The sequence below is a fragment of the Ranitomeya imitator genome, chromosome 6 (genome assembly GCF_032444005.1).
Source record: "Ranitomeya imitator isolate aRanImi1 chromosome 6, aRanImi1.pri, whole genome shotgun sequence".
Taxonomy (NCBI): Eukaryota; Metazoa; Chordata; class Amphibia; order Anura; family Dendrobatidae; genus Ranitomeya; species Ranitomeya imitator.
This window is the reverse complement of record NC_091287.1, coordinates 244,789,393-244,803,719: the sequence shown is the minus strand read 5'-3', so window position 1 is coordinate 244,803,719 and position 14,327 is coordinate 244,789,393. Positions and strand designations below refer to the sequence as shown.

The 14,327-nt window shown below is 43.9% G+C and overlaps 1 protein-coding gene across 3 annotated transcripts in view; it reads right to left on the bottom strand.

Moving 5' to 3' along the window:
* LOC138642411 (uncharacterized) overlaps positions 1 to 14,327 on the bottom strand; it is a 114,861-nt gene that overhangs the window by 45,894 nt on the left and 54,640 nt on the right. For all 3 annotated transcript variants that reach the window (XM_069730549.1, XM_069730548.1, XM_069730550.1), the window contains one exon: positions 5,387 to 5,548. In XM_069730549.1, the coding sequence (XP_069586650.1) occupies positions 5,387 to 5,548 (162 nt within the window). The remainder of the gene's footprint in view (positions 1 to 5,386; positions 5,549 to 14,327) is intronic.

Here is a 14,327-nt window from a genome sequence, read left to right as displayed (position 1 = left end):
TGCAATGTTGTGGTGACAAAAACAACGTAATTCTGGTGGTTTTACTTTTTTTTTTGCTACGCCGTTGACCAATTCGATTAATTCTTTTTATAGCCTGATAGATCGGGCGATTCTGAACGCGGCGATAAATATGTGTATACTAGATGGAAGGCAGTAATGTCATGATGGGGGCAGGCTTTGCAGCGTTGAGAATCTCTTCCCTCCCATGTGCTCACCCACCTATCCACTCTCTCTTTCCCCATGTGCTGACACCTCACGTTTGTGCTCTCTTTTTTGACCTGTCTACCCCATGTGCTATTCCCTGACAATATACTGACAATACAGCAGAGGATACATTGTGTGAGGTAAAATATTCTTTTAAAAACAGTCAGTGAAATATTTTACCTCACAAAACGAATCCTCTGTGATCCCCTGCTGTAAAGTCAGTATTGTCTTTTGCTTCCTCCCCTGCCCAGGAGATGAGGTATGCTCGATACACGGTCAGACACAGTCATAGTTACATATTTACATAGTTATTAAGGTTGAAGGAAGACTATATGTCCATCTAGTTCAACCCATAGCCTAACCTAACTTGCCCTAACATGTTGATCCAGAGGAAGGCAAAAAAAAAAACCATGTGGCAAAGAGTAAGCTCCACCTTGGGGAAAAAAATTCCTTCCCGACTCCACATACGGCAATCAGACTAGTTCTCTGGATCAACGCCCTATCAAGGAATCTAGTGTATATACCCTGTAACATTATACTTTTCTAGAAATGTATCCAGTCCCCTCTTAAAATTTAAGTAATGAATCACTCATTACAACATCATACGGCAGAGAGTTCCATAGTCTCACTGCTCTTACAGTAAAGAATCCGCATCTTATTATGCTTAAACCTTTTTTCCTCCAAACGTAGAGGATGCCCCCTTGTCCCCGTTTCAGGTCTATGATTAAAAAGATCATCAGAAAGGTCTTTGTACTGTCCCCTCATATATTTATACATTAAAATAAGATCACCCCTTAGTCTTCGTTTTTCCAAACTAAATAGCCCCAAGTGTAATAACCTATCTTGGTATTGCAGACCCCCCAGTCCTCTAATAACCTTGGTCGCTCTTCTCTGCACCCGCTCCAGTTCAGCTATGTCTTTCTTATACACCGGAGACCAGAACTGTGCACAGTATTCTAGGTGTGGTCGAACAAGTGACTTGTATAGAGGTAAAATTATGTTCTCCTCATGAGCATCTATGCCTCTTTTAATGCATCCCATTATTTTATTTGCCTTTGAAGCAGCTGCCTGACACTGGCCACTGAAAATGAGTTTGTCATCCACCCCTACACCCAGGTCTTTTTCATTGACGGTTTTGCCCAGAGTTTTAGAATTAAGCACATAATTATACATCTTATTACTTCTACCAAAGTGCATGACCTTACATTTATCCCCATTAAAGCTCATTTGCCATTTATCAGCCCAAGCTTCTAGTTTACATAAATCATCCTGCAATATAAAATTGTCCTCCTCTGTATTGATTACCCTGCAGAGTTTAGTGTCATCTGGAAATATTGAAATTCTACTCTGAATGCCCCCTACAAGGTCATTAATAAATATGTTAAAAAGAAGAGGGCCCAATACTGACCCCTGTGGTACCCCACTGCTAACCGCTACCCAGTCCGAGTGTGTTCCATTAATAACCACCCTTTGTTTCCTATCCCTGAGCCAGCTCTCAACCCACTTACACATATTTTCCCCTATCCCCATTATTCTCATTTTATGTATCAACCTTTTGTGTGGCACCGTATCAAAAGCTTTTGAAAAGTCCATATACACTACATCTACTGGGTTCCTTTGGTCCAGTCCGGAACTTACCTCTTCATAGAACCTGATCAAATTAGTCTGACATGAACGGTCCCTAGTAAACCCGTGCTGATACTGGGTCATGACGTTATTCCTCTTCAGATACTCCAGTATAGCATCCCTTAGAATGCCCTCCAAGATTTTACCCACAGTAGAGGTTAAGCTTACTGGCCTATAATTTCCGAGTTCAGTTTTTGTCCCCTTTTTGAATATTGGCACCACATTTGCTATACGCCAGTTCTGTGGTACAGACCCTGTTATTATGGAGTCTTTAAAGATTAAAAATAATGGTCTATCAATGACTGTACTTAATTCCTGCAATACTCGAGGGTGTATCCCATCCGGGCCCGGAGATTTATCAATTTTAGTGATTTTTAGACGCCGCCGCACTTCCTGCTGGGTTAAGCAGGTGACATTTAATTGGGAATTTTTATCACTAGTCATTTTGTCTGCCATGGGATTTTCTTGTGTAAATACTGATGAAAAAAAGTCATTTAGCATATTGGCTTTTTCCTCATCCTCATCCACCATTTCACCCAGACTATTTTTAAGGGAGCCAACACTATCATTTTTTAGTTTCTTACTATTTATGTAGTTAAAGAATATTTTGGGATTATTTTTACTCTCTCTGGCAATGAGTCTCTCTGTCTCAATCTTTGCTGCCTTGATTTGCTTTTTACAGAATTTATTTAATTTTTTGTATTTATTTAATGCCTCCTCACTACCTACTTCCTTTAATTCTCTAAATGCTTTCTTTTTGTCACTTATTGCGCCCCTTACAGCTCTATTTAGCCATATTGGTTTCCTCCTATTCCTAGTATGTTTATTCCCATACGGTATATACTGTGCACAGGTCCTATCCAGGATGTTAATAAACATCTCCCATTTTCTTTGTGTATTTTTGTGTCTCAGGATATCGTCCCATTTAATTGCACCAAGATCCTCTCTCATCCGTTGGAAATTTGCCCTCCTGAAGTTTAGTGTCCTTGTAACCCCTCTATCACACATCTTTTTAAAGGATACATGAAAACTTATTATTTTGTGATCGCTATTTCCCAAGTAACCCCCAACCCTTATATTTGCTATGCGGTCTGGCCTGTTGGTTAATATTAGGTCTAGCAGTGCCCCCCTTCTTGTTGGGTCCTGAACCAGTTGTGAAAGGTAATTGTTTTTAAAATAAACTTTCGTTCGTGGGAAAACCACTTTAATGTGACCGGCTTCCTCTGCCTGTAGACACGTCGCGCAGCTGCGGCCGGGATCAGCCGAATGATTCACTGCACCTCCGCGTAATCCGCACAGGTCAGTGAATTATTCGGCTGATCCCGGCGACGGCGTGTTCGTGACAGTGTTCCGCTGGTGGTATCGTGCAAGAGGTTGAGTGAGCGTGTGGTGCGTACGGCGTGTGGTGCGTATGGGGTATAGTGTATATGTGTGTGTGTGTGTGTGTGTGTGTGTGTGTGTGTGTGTGTGTGTGTGTGTGTGTGTGTGTGTGTGTGTTGCGACGGTGTTCTGCGGGTGGTACCAGCAGCAGTTTCCATATTGCGACACATCACTTGGGTGTCCCAATATGGCGGTCGGTGAACTTCCTCCGCTTGGAATTCTGGGATACGGTGACATCTGTACAGACCAGGAAATTAAAACATTACAAGGCAATTATATAAATAGATTTTTTTTTTTTTAAATTGCTTTATTTTGAGTGGGGAAAATGTGGGGTGATTTGAACTTTTATGTTTTCTTATTTTTAATTTGAAAAATAATTTTTTTACTTTTTGCATGCTTCAATAGTCTCGATGGGAGACTAGAAGCTGCGGTTGTCCGACCGCCGCTGCTACACACAGGCGATGATCAGATCGCCTGTGTGTAGCAGAAATGCTCACTTGCTATGAGCGCCAACCACCAAGCGGCGCTCATAGCAATCTGGCTGTGACAACCATAGAGCTCTAATGGAGACTCCTGGTTCTCATGCCGACCGGCGATCATGTGACGGTCATCGATGGGCGGGATTAGTGATGCGCTTCTGGCGCAATCCCATTAAATGCGGCTATCAAGAGATTGACAGCGGAATTTAATGGGTTAACAGTCACGGGTGGATCGCGATTCCACTTGTGGCTATTGCGGGCACATGTCAGCTGTTCAAAACAGCTGACGTGCCGGGAAAGATGTTGACTCAGCGCCAGAGCCCACATCAAAGAGAGGGACAGACATGCGCAGTACATGTACGCCGCATGTCGTGAAAGGGTTAAGCCTTTACACTATGTGGTGGAGATAATACTGTTTGCATGTCTATGTGGGGGTAATGTGGGGCAGCTATTATACTGTTTGCATGGCTATGTGGGGGCCATTATATTGCTTGCTGGGCTATGCGGAGGGCCATTATACTGTTTGGAAAGCTATGTGGGGGCCAACATAATGTATGCAAGTAATTATAAAGTGTGAAGTTTGTGTGGGATCCATTATACCGTGTGGAGGACTGTGTGGGGTCAATTATGTTGACTGGAGGGCTAGTGGGGGCCATAATACTATCTTCTGAACTAATGCTAAGATCACAAATTATGTTAGCACATTATTTTGTGGCAGGGCTAAAGGTACCTTCACACATAACGATATCGTTAACGATATCGTTGCTTTTTGTGACATAGCAAAGATATCGTTAAGGAAATCGTTATGTGTGACAGCGACCAATGATTAGGCCCCTGCTGGGAGATCGTTGGTCGCTGAGGAAAGTCCAGAACTTTATTTCGTCGCTGGATCTCCCGCTGACATCGCTGGATCGGCGTGTGTGACGCCGATCCAGCGATGTCTTCACTGGTAACCAGGGTAAACATCGGGTTACTAAGCGCAGGGCCGAGCTTAGTAACCCGATGTTTACCCTGGTTACCAGCGTAAACGTTAAAAAAACAAACACTACATACTTACCTTCAGCTGTCCGTCCCCGGCGCTCTGCTTCTCTGCACTCCTCCTGCATCCTGTGTCAGCACCGACCAGCCGGAAAGCACAGCGGTGACGTCAACGCTCTGCTTTCCGGCTGACCGGCGCTGACAGTGCAGAGGAAAGCAGAGCGCCGGAGGACAGACAGCTGAAGGTAAGTATGTAGTGTTTGTTTTTTTAACGTTTACGCTGGTAACCATGGTAAACATCGGGTTACTAAGCGCGGCCCTGCGCTTAGTAACCCGATGTTTACCCTGGTTACCGGGGACCTCGGGATCGTTGGTCGCTGGAGAGCTGTCTGTGTGACAGCTCTCCAGCGACCAAACAGCGACGCTGCAGCGATCGACATCGTTGTCGGTATCGCTGCAGTGTCGCTTTAGTGTGACGGTACCTTAACACTTCAGTGGAAATGATTGTGACCAAGTTAATTTTTGTGGCAAGGAATGACTTTGTAACTTTTTTGCAATTCATCTGATTAACCTTCATAAAAATCTAGAGTTGATGCAAATTGCCACTTTAAAAACTGAAGATGCAAACTTTGTGAAAACAACATTTGTTTCAGTCTCAAAACTTTCCAACTGTACATTAGAAAATAACTACCGGTACTTCCATTAGATAGATCACTTACTGTTGAGGGTAATTTAGGAGCTTCAGCTGAGCCCACCGCTTCCGAAATACGTTTTCTCCCATATGTACTCTGTACTTGTAAAGCAATAGCTTTTATGTGTTGGGTTTGTTCTGTTCTTTTATAAAAACTTTGTCGGTTCAATAATTCTGGATGATGCTTTTCCTTTCAAAAATAAAAAAATTAAAAAAAATGTGAGAAAAATGTTAGATATTTGTATGAAAAATAAATTGCAGGTTCAATTAAAAAAATAGACATTTAAAAAAAATCTACATATTTGGAATCACTGCATCTGTAAAAGTCTGATGAATGAAAGTGTAAAATGATTTAACCTGTTTTGTAAATGCTGTAAAGAAAAAAAATAATTGAAATGTCAAAATTGAGGGTTTTCAACATATTCCCTCAAAAATGCAATAAAAAGCAATTAAAACGTCATATGTTCCTGAAAAATTGTAACTACAGCATGCCACGCAAAACAAAAGCCATCACATAGATCTATGTATGACAGAATAAAATGTTGTGGGCCATAGAAATTAGCGACAGCAAGCAATTTGTTTTATTACAAATTCCAGAATTTTTTCATCATTAATTAAAACAAATACACATACCTGGAAAATGATTGTCAGGTCATTTTTGCTACACAGTTTTACTACACACAAAATTGTTTTTGTTTTTTTTTTCTTATTTCAATGCACTTAATTTTTTTTTGCACAATTTTCCCGTCCATTGTAAAGTGAACGTTATTTCAAATTACAAAAAAAAAACAAACAAGCCCTCATACTGCTAATGTAGACAGAAAAACTAAGCAGTTATGACTATTAACCCCTTAACCCTCGGAGCTTTTTTTCGGTTCTGCATTTTCTGCAGCAGCAAGGGAACTTCCCGTTTATAACATATTTACACGAGTATGTCAATAGGTAATTAGCTTGTCACAATATTACGGTACATATTATAAAAGGTATATACAGAGTAAAAAGGTCAAAATATATACTGTCACAGTTTCACTCCTCAGTGTGTCTGGGATGCAGTTATTGACAGCTCAGCCTTCCAATCTGGTACAGGCGCGTGAAGAAGCTGTCTGGGCTCTGATTAACCCCTTCATGACCCAGCCTATTTTGACCTTAAAGACCTTGCCTTTTTTTGCAATTCTGACCAGTGTCCCTTTATGAGGTAATAACTCAGGAACGCTTCAACGGATCCTAGCGGTTCTGAGATTGTTTTTTCGTGACATATTGGGCTTCATGTTGGTGGTAAATTTAGGTCAATAAATTCTGCGTTTATTTGTGATAAAAACGGAAATTTGGCGAAAATTTCGCAATTTTCACATTTTGAATTTTTATTCTGTTAAACCAGAGAGATATGTGACACAAAATAGTTAATAAATAACATTTCCCACATGTTTACTTTACATCAGCACAATTTTGGAAACAAAATTTTTTTTTGTTAGGAAGTTATAAGGGTTAAAATTTGACCAGCGATTTGTCATTTTTACAACGAAATTTACAAAACCATTTTTTTTAGGGACCACCTCACATTTGAAGTCAGTTTGAGGGGTCTATATGGCTGAAAATACCCAAAAGTGACACCATTCTAAAAACTGCACCCCTCAAGGTACTCAAAACCACATTCAAGAAGTTTATTAACCCTTCAGGTGCTTCACAGCAGCAGAAGCAACATGGAAGGAAAAAATGAACATTTAACTTTTTAGTCACAAAAATTATCTTTTAGCAACAATTTTTTTATTTTCCCAATGGTAAAAGGAGAAACTGAACCATGAAAGTTGTTGTCCAATTTGTCCTGAGTACGCTGATACCTCATATGTGTGGGTAAACCACTGTTTGGGCGCACGGCAGGGCTTGGAAGGGAAGGAGCGCCATTTGACTTTTTGAATGGAAAATTAGCTCCAATTGTTAGCGGACACCATGTCGCGTTTGGAGAGCCCCTGTGTGCCTAAACATTGGAGCTCCCCCACAAGTGACCCCATTTTGGAAACTAGACCCCCCAAGGAACTTATCTAGATGCATATTGAGCACTTTAAACCCCCAGGTGCTTCACAGAAGTTTATAACGCAGAGCCATGAAAATAAAAAATAATTTTTCTTTCCTCAAAAATGATTTTTTAGCCTGGAATTTCCTATTTTTCCAAGGATAATAGGAGAAATTGGACCCCAAATATTGTTGTCCAGTTTGTCCTGAGTACGCTGATACCCCATATGTGGGGGTAAACCACTGTTTGGGCGCACGGCAGGGCTCGGAAGGGATGGCACGCCATTTGGCTTTTTAAATGGAAAATTAGCTCCAATCATTAGCGGACACCATGTCACGTTTGGAGAGCCCCTGTGTGCCTAAACATTGGAGATCCCCCAGAAATGACACCATTTTGGAAACTAGACCCCCAAAGGAACTAATCTAGAAGTGTGGTGAGGACTTTGAACCCCCAAAGTGCTTCACAGAAGTTTATAACGCAGAGCCATGAAAATAAAAAAAAAAAATTATTTTCTCAAAAATGATCTTTTAGCCTGCAATTTTTTATTTTCCCAAGGGTAACAGGAGAAATTTGACCCCAAAAGTTGTTGTCCAGTTTCTCCTGAGTACGCTGATACCCCATATGTGGGGGTAAATAACTGTTTGGGCACATGCCGAGGCTCGGAAGTGAAGTAGTGACGTTTTGAAATGCAGACTTTGATGGAATGCTCTGTGGGCGTCACGTTGCGTTTGCAGAGCCCCTGATGTGGCTTAACAGTAGAAACCCCCCACAAGTGACCCCATTTTGGAAACTAGACCCCAAAAGGAACTTATCTAGATGTGTGGTGAGCACTTTGAACCCCCAAGCGCTTCATAGAAGTTTATAATGCAGAGCCGTGAAAATAATAAATACGTTTTCTTTCCTCAAAAATAATTATTTAGCCCAGAATTTTTTAATTTTCCCAAGGGTAACAGGAGAAATTGGACCCTAAAAGTTGTTGTCCAGTTTCTCCTGAGTACGCTGATACCCCATGAGTGGGGGTAAACCACTGTTTGGGCACACGTCGGGGCTCAGAAGGGAAGTAGTGACTTTTGAAATGCAGACTTTGATGGAATGGTCTGCGGGCGTCACGTTGCGTTTGCAGAGCCCCTGGTGTGCCTAAACAGTAGAAACCCCCACAAGTGACCCCATTTTAGAAACTAGACCCCCCAAGGAACTTATCTAGATATGTGGTGAGCACTTTGAACCCCCAAGTGCTTCACAGACGTTTACAACGCAGAGCCGTGAAAATAAAAAATCATTTTTCTTTCCTCAAAAATTATGTTTTAGCAAGCATTTTTTTAGATTCACAAGGGTAACAGGAGAAATTGGACCCCAGTAATTGTTGCGCAGTTTGTCCTGAGTATGCTGGTACCCCATATATGGGGGTAAACCACTGTTTGGGCACACGTCAGGGCTCGGAAGTGAGGGAGCACCATTTGACTTTTTGAATACGAGATTGGCTGGAATCAATGGTGGCGCCATGTTGCGTTTGGAGACCCCTGATGTGCCTAAACAGTGGTAACCCCTCAATTCTAACTCCAACACTAACCCCCCCACACCCCTAACCCTAATCCCAACTGTAGCCATAACCCTAATCACAACCCTAACCACAACCCTAATTCCAACCCTAACCCTAAGGCTATGTGCCCACGTTGCGGATTCGTGTGAGATTTTTCCGCACCATTTTTGAAAAATCCGGGGGTAAAAGGCACTGCGTTTTACCTGCGGATTTTCCGCGGATTTCCAGTGTTTTTTGTGCGGATTTCACCTGCGGATTCCTATTGAGGAACAGGTGTAAAACGCTGCGGAATCCGCACAAAGAATTGACATGCTGCAGAAAATACAACGCAGCGTTTCCGCTCGGTATTTTCCGCACCATGGGCACAGCGGATTTTGTTTTTCATATGTTTACATGGTACTGTAAACCTGATGGAACACTGCTGCGAATCCGCAGCGGCCAATCCGCAGTGTGGGCACATAGCCTAATTCTAAAGGTATGTGCACACGCTGCGGAAAACGCTGCGGATCCGCAGCAGTTTCCCATGAGTTTACAGTTCAATGTAAACCTACGGGAAACAAAAATCGCTGTACACATGCTGCGGAAAAACTGCACGGAAACGCAGCGGTTTACATTCCGCAGCATGTCACTTCTTTGTGCGGATTCCGCAGCGGTTTTACAACTGCTCCAATAGAAAATCGCAGTTGTAAAACCGCAGTGAAATGCGCAGAAAAAAACGCGGTAAATCCGCCATAAATCCGCAGCGGTTTAGCACTGCGGATTTATCAAATCCGCAGCGGAAAAATCCGCAGAGAACCAGAATACGTGTGCACATACCGAAACCCTAACCCTAGCCCTAACCCTAACCCTACCCCTAACCCTAGCCCTAACCCTAACCCTAGCCCTAGCCCTAACCCTAACCCTAACCCTAACCCTACCCCTATTCTAACATTAGTGGAAAAAAAAAATTTCTTTATTTTTTTATTGTCCCTACCTATGGGGGTGACAAAGGGGGGGGGGGTCATTTATTATTTTTTTTATTTTGATCACTGAGATATAATCTATCTCAGTGATCAAAATGCACTTTGGAACGAATCTGCCGGCCGGCAGATTCGGCGGGCGCACTGCGCATGCGCCCGCCATTTTGGAAGATGGCGGCGCCCAGGGAGAAGACGGACGGGACCCCGGCTGGATCGGTAAGTATGATGGGGTGGGGGGGGATCATGGGGGGGGATCGGAGCACGGGGGGGGAATCGGAGCGCGGGAGGGGTGGAACGGAGCACGGGGGGCGTGGAACGGAGCACGGGGGGGCTGGAATGGAGCACGGGGGGGTGGAACGGAGCACCGGGGGGGTGGATCGGAGTGCAGGGGGGGTGATTGGAGCACGGGGGGAGCGAACAAGAGCACGGGGGGGAGCGGAGCACTGGACGGAGGGGAGCCGGAGCAGTGTACCGGCCAGATCGGGGGGCTGGGGGGGCGATCGGTGGGGTGGGGTGGGGGCACATTAGTATTTCCAGCCATGGCCGATGATATTTCAGCATCGGCCATGGCTGGATTGTAATATTTCACCAGTTATAATAGGTGAAATATTACAAATCGCTCTGATTGGCAGTTTCACTTTCAACAGCCAATCAGAGCGATTGTAGCCACAAGGGGGTGAAGCCACCCCCCCTGGGCTAAACTACCACTCCCCCTGTCCCTGCAGATCGGGTGAAATGGGAGTTAACCCTTTCACCCGGCCTGCAGGGACGCGATCTTTCCATGACGCCGCATAGGCGTCATGGGTCGGATTGGCACCGACTTTCATGACGCCTACGTGGCGTCATGGGTCGGGAAGGGGTTAACAGCTCAGTCATCTAGTCTGGTACAGGGGCGTGCTGAGCTGTCAGTGTGTTGATTCGACAGCTCGACTATCCAATCTGAGACTGGGAGGCACTGGCTGTGTCCAAGTGTTCATTATCTCAGGTGATTGCCATGCTACTTAGCGGAGCTGTTTCTCCCAGACCTCTGCCAGATGTACATTCAGCTAGTGAGGTTTGTTCTCTCTCTGCTCTTAGTTCTGCATGCTTGATCTTTCGTTGCCTGACCTTGGACCTGGTTCAGACCATCCGTCTGTTTACCCCTTCTGCTCTGATCAGCTATCCTCCTGGTATTCTGACCTCGGAAAGTTACCTTGCTTTTGTCTCCTGGCTTAAGACCTTGGACTCCTTGACTATTCTCACTCATGGCTTGGTCCTGAGAAATGAGTAGTGCACATTACATCTGGGCAATACGTTTTTCTTTTTTGCCAGTATGGATCCTGTTCACATGCTTTTTGACCAGGTGGCAAATTTGACTCTGGTGACTCAGGATCTGGCTAAGGAGTGCTAGAGTCTGAAGTAATCGCAATATCAGTTGCAGGGTCAGATAAATAAATTGATGAAGACCCCCCCCACACACATAGCCCTCCACTGCCTGCAGTCGCTGTGACGTTAGCACCCTGTGATGTACAGTTGGTCTCATGAACCTGCGATATCCCTCCCTGATAAATTTTCAGGAGAGATAGGCCAGTTTAGGGTATTCAGGGAGAGCAGTAGGTTATTTTTTACTCTGCGCCCCTGGTCGTCAGGGGAGGAGTTCCAGCGTGTGGGAATAATCATGACCCCACTGCTTCAGATGTGGGCATTTTCTTTGTGCCCACAAACCCCAGTATGATTTTCTGTTGATGCCTTTTTTTCCCCCCACAGTTTAGGTCTGATATATGATGAACCCAACAGAATCCAGGTCGCTGAAGCTAAGATCATGAACCTGGCACGGGGAAGGGGGAGCTTGCACAGCTGAGGACTACTGTACTGAGTTCCAGCAGTGGTCCACGAAGTTATATGGAATGATGCTGCTTTCAGGTGCCACTTCCAAAAAGGACTTTCTGAAACCCTCAAGGATGCTCTGGTCCTTTATGATGCCCCTTGTTCTCTGATAGAGGCCATGACTAAGGCCATACGAATGGACCGCAGAATCCATGAGAGACGTGGTGAACAGCACGCTGCTCGTTATCCTTCCCCGGAGCAGGTCCATTTACCAGAGTTTAGAGTTGCCAGTTTTCATGTTGCAAAGAGAAGACGTAGACAAGATCTCAGACTGTCTATACTGTGGTCTCTCTGGACATTTTCTTAAGAATTGCCAAACTCGTCCTCAAGCTACTAAACCATTGGGAGAACGTCAGAGTCTGGATGATGGCTGACAAGGTCACCCAGGCACCTTTTTTGCCTTTGACAAAGTACTGAGAAATTTGAGGTCATCCTTCGAAAACCAGGTGTTCTCAACACTGGCATTCTGACTGTGGGTCTGCTGCTAACTTTATTGACTCGGGACTGGTTCTGAAGTTATGGTTAGGGACAGTTAGTTTAGGAAGACCCATTCAAGTAGTCGCCCTTGACAAGACACCGTTGGCTCACAATTTGGTCAAGAAAGCAACGGTGGATTTCACTCCCAAAGTGGGAGCATTCCACTCTGAATCCATCTCCTGTTTTGTGCTGGATAATTTACCTGCGGGATTGTACTGGGGTTTCCATGGTGGCAGATTCACAATTCTGTTATTGATTGGGGTCAGAAGGAGATTGTGAAATGGAGCCCCAATTGTTACAAGAAATGTCTAAAATACGTACAAATATGCTCCACTAGTCTGAAGGGTATTCTGGGGTAACTGAAGGACTTAAGAGAGGTGTTCTCAGAAAAAAGAGGCAAAGATACTACCTCCCCATCGTCCCTACGATTCTGCTGTTGATCTGATTCTTAGCACCAAATTGCCTAAAGCTCACCTTTATAATTTGTCGGGTCCTGAACAGACTGCCATGAGAAAGAATATCTTAACGAAACTGTACGGAAGAGTCGTATCCGTCCTTCCTCCTCCCTAAAGCTGGGGATTTTTCTTTGTTAAAAAGAAAGATGGGGGTCTCCGTCCTTGCCTTGATTTCCAATAACTAAACAATATCACAGTTAAAAATAATTACCCACTTCCTCTCATCCCCGACATATATAATCAGCTTCTGGGGGCCATGGTGTTTTCTTAACTTGATCTTAGAGGGGCTTATAATTTGATACACATCCGGTAGGGTGATGAGTGGTAACTAGGAATTAGTCCTACCGGTAATGGTATTTCCAGGAGTCCATCATGACAGCACCACCAGGAGGTTGCCCTTCATATCATTGATAGGGACAGAAACACAGAAGATGTTAAATAGCCCCTCCCCACCTCCACCCCTCAGTGATTTTACAAAGTACCACATCAGGATGGATACAACGAAATTTTATTAAACTTCCTCTCTATACATGTTCATATCACACATCAGACAGGAATTCAAGGGAGGGTAAATGGGTGCTGTCATGATGGACTCCTGGAAATAACATTACCGGTAGGACTAATTCCTAGTTTCCAGGTCGTCCCTCCTGACAGCACCACCAGGAGAAATACTAAATAACTCCTATTCAGGGTGGGATTACAGCTTGGAGGACTTTCCTGCCAAAGACAGTCTGTTGATTTGACAGAATGTCCAGCTTGTAGTGTTTGAAAAAGGTATTTGAGCTAGACCAAGTTGCCGCCCGGCAAATTTGGTCCATGGATGCACCTGCACTCTCTGCCCATGAAGCAGATATTTCTCTCAGTGAGTGAGCTTTTAGGTGTTCTGGAGGAGATTCACCGTCTGAAATGTACGCAGCGCAAATGGTAGATTTAATCCATCTGGCTAAAATAGCCTTTGAGGCTTTTTTGCCTCTATTCTTCCCAGACATCTGGATAAAGAGGTTTGAGTCAATTCTCCAGCCGTCTGTAAATTTTAGATATTGCAATACTGTTCTTTTAACTTCCAGGGAATGGAGAGAACGTTCTTTGTCATTGTTGTAGTTCTGCAGAACGTAGGCAATTTAATTTCCTGGTTTCTGTGAAAGTCTGTCACTACTTTTGGGAGAAACGTAGGATCTAATTTTAGAATAATGCAATCTTCTTGTATTTTTAAGTATGGATCTGTTATGGACAGGGCTTGGATCTAACCTATTCGCCTTGCCGATGTTATTGCGACTAGGAAGACAGTTTTGAATGTTGCAGACTTTAGGTCTGCCTGATCTAGCGGCTCGTATGGAGCTTTCCGTAATTCATTTAGTACCAAGCTGAGGTTCCAGGGGGGTACTGAACTACATATTGTTGGTCTGATACGTTGCGTAGCTTTGATGAACCTCACCACCCAGGGGTGATCAGCTAGTGGATAGTCATAAAAGGCGCTTAAAGATGAAATTTGCACATTTAGCGTACTAGGCCTCAAACCCATATCGAAGCCTGCTTGAAGGAAATTTAAGATCTGAGGAATATCTGACTCTTGGAAGACGGATATTGGAGTTTTGCTCTGTGTGCAAAATTTCTTCCAGATTTTTAGGTATATAGCTGAGGTCACTGTGCTTCCTGCTTTT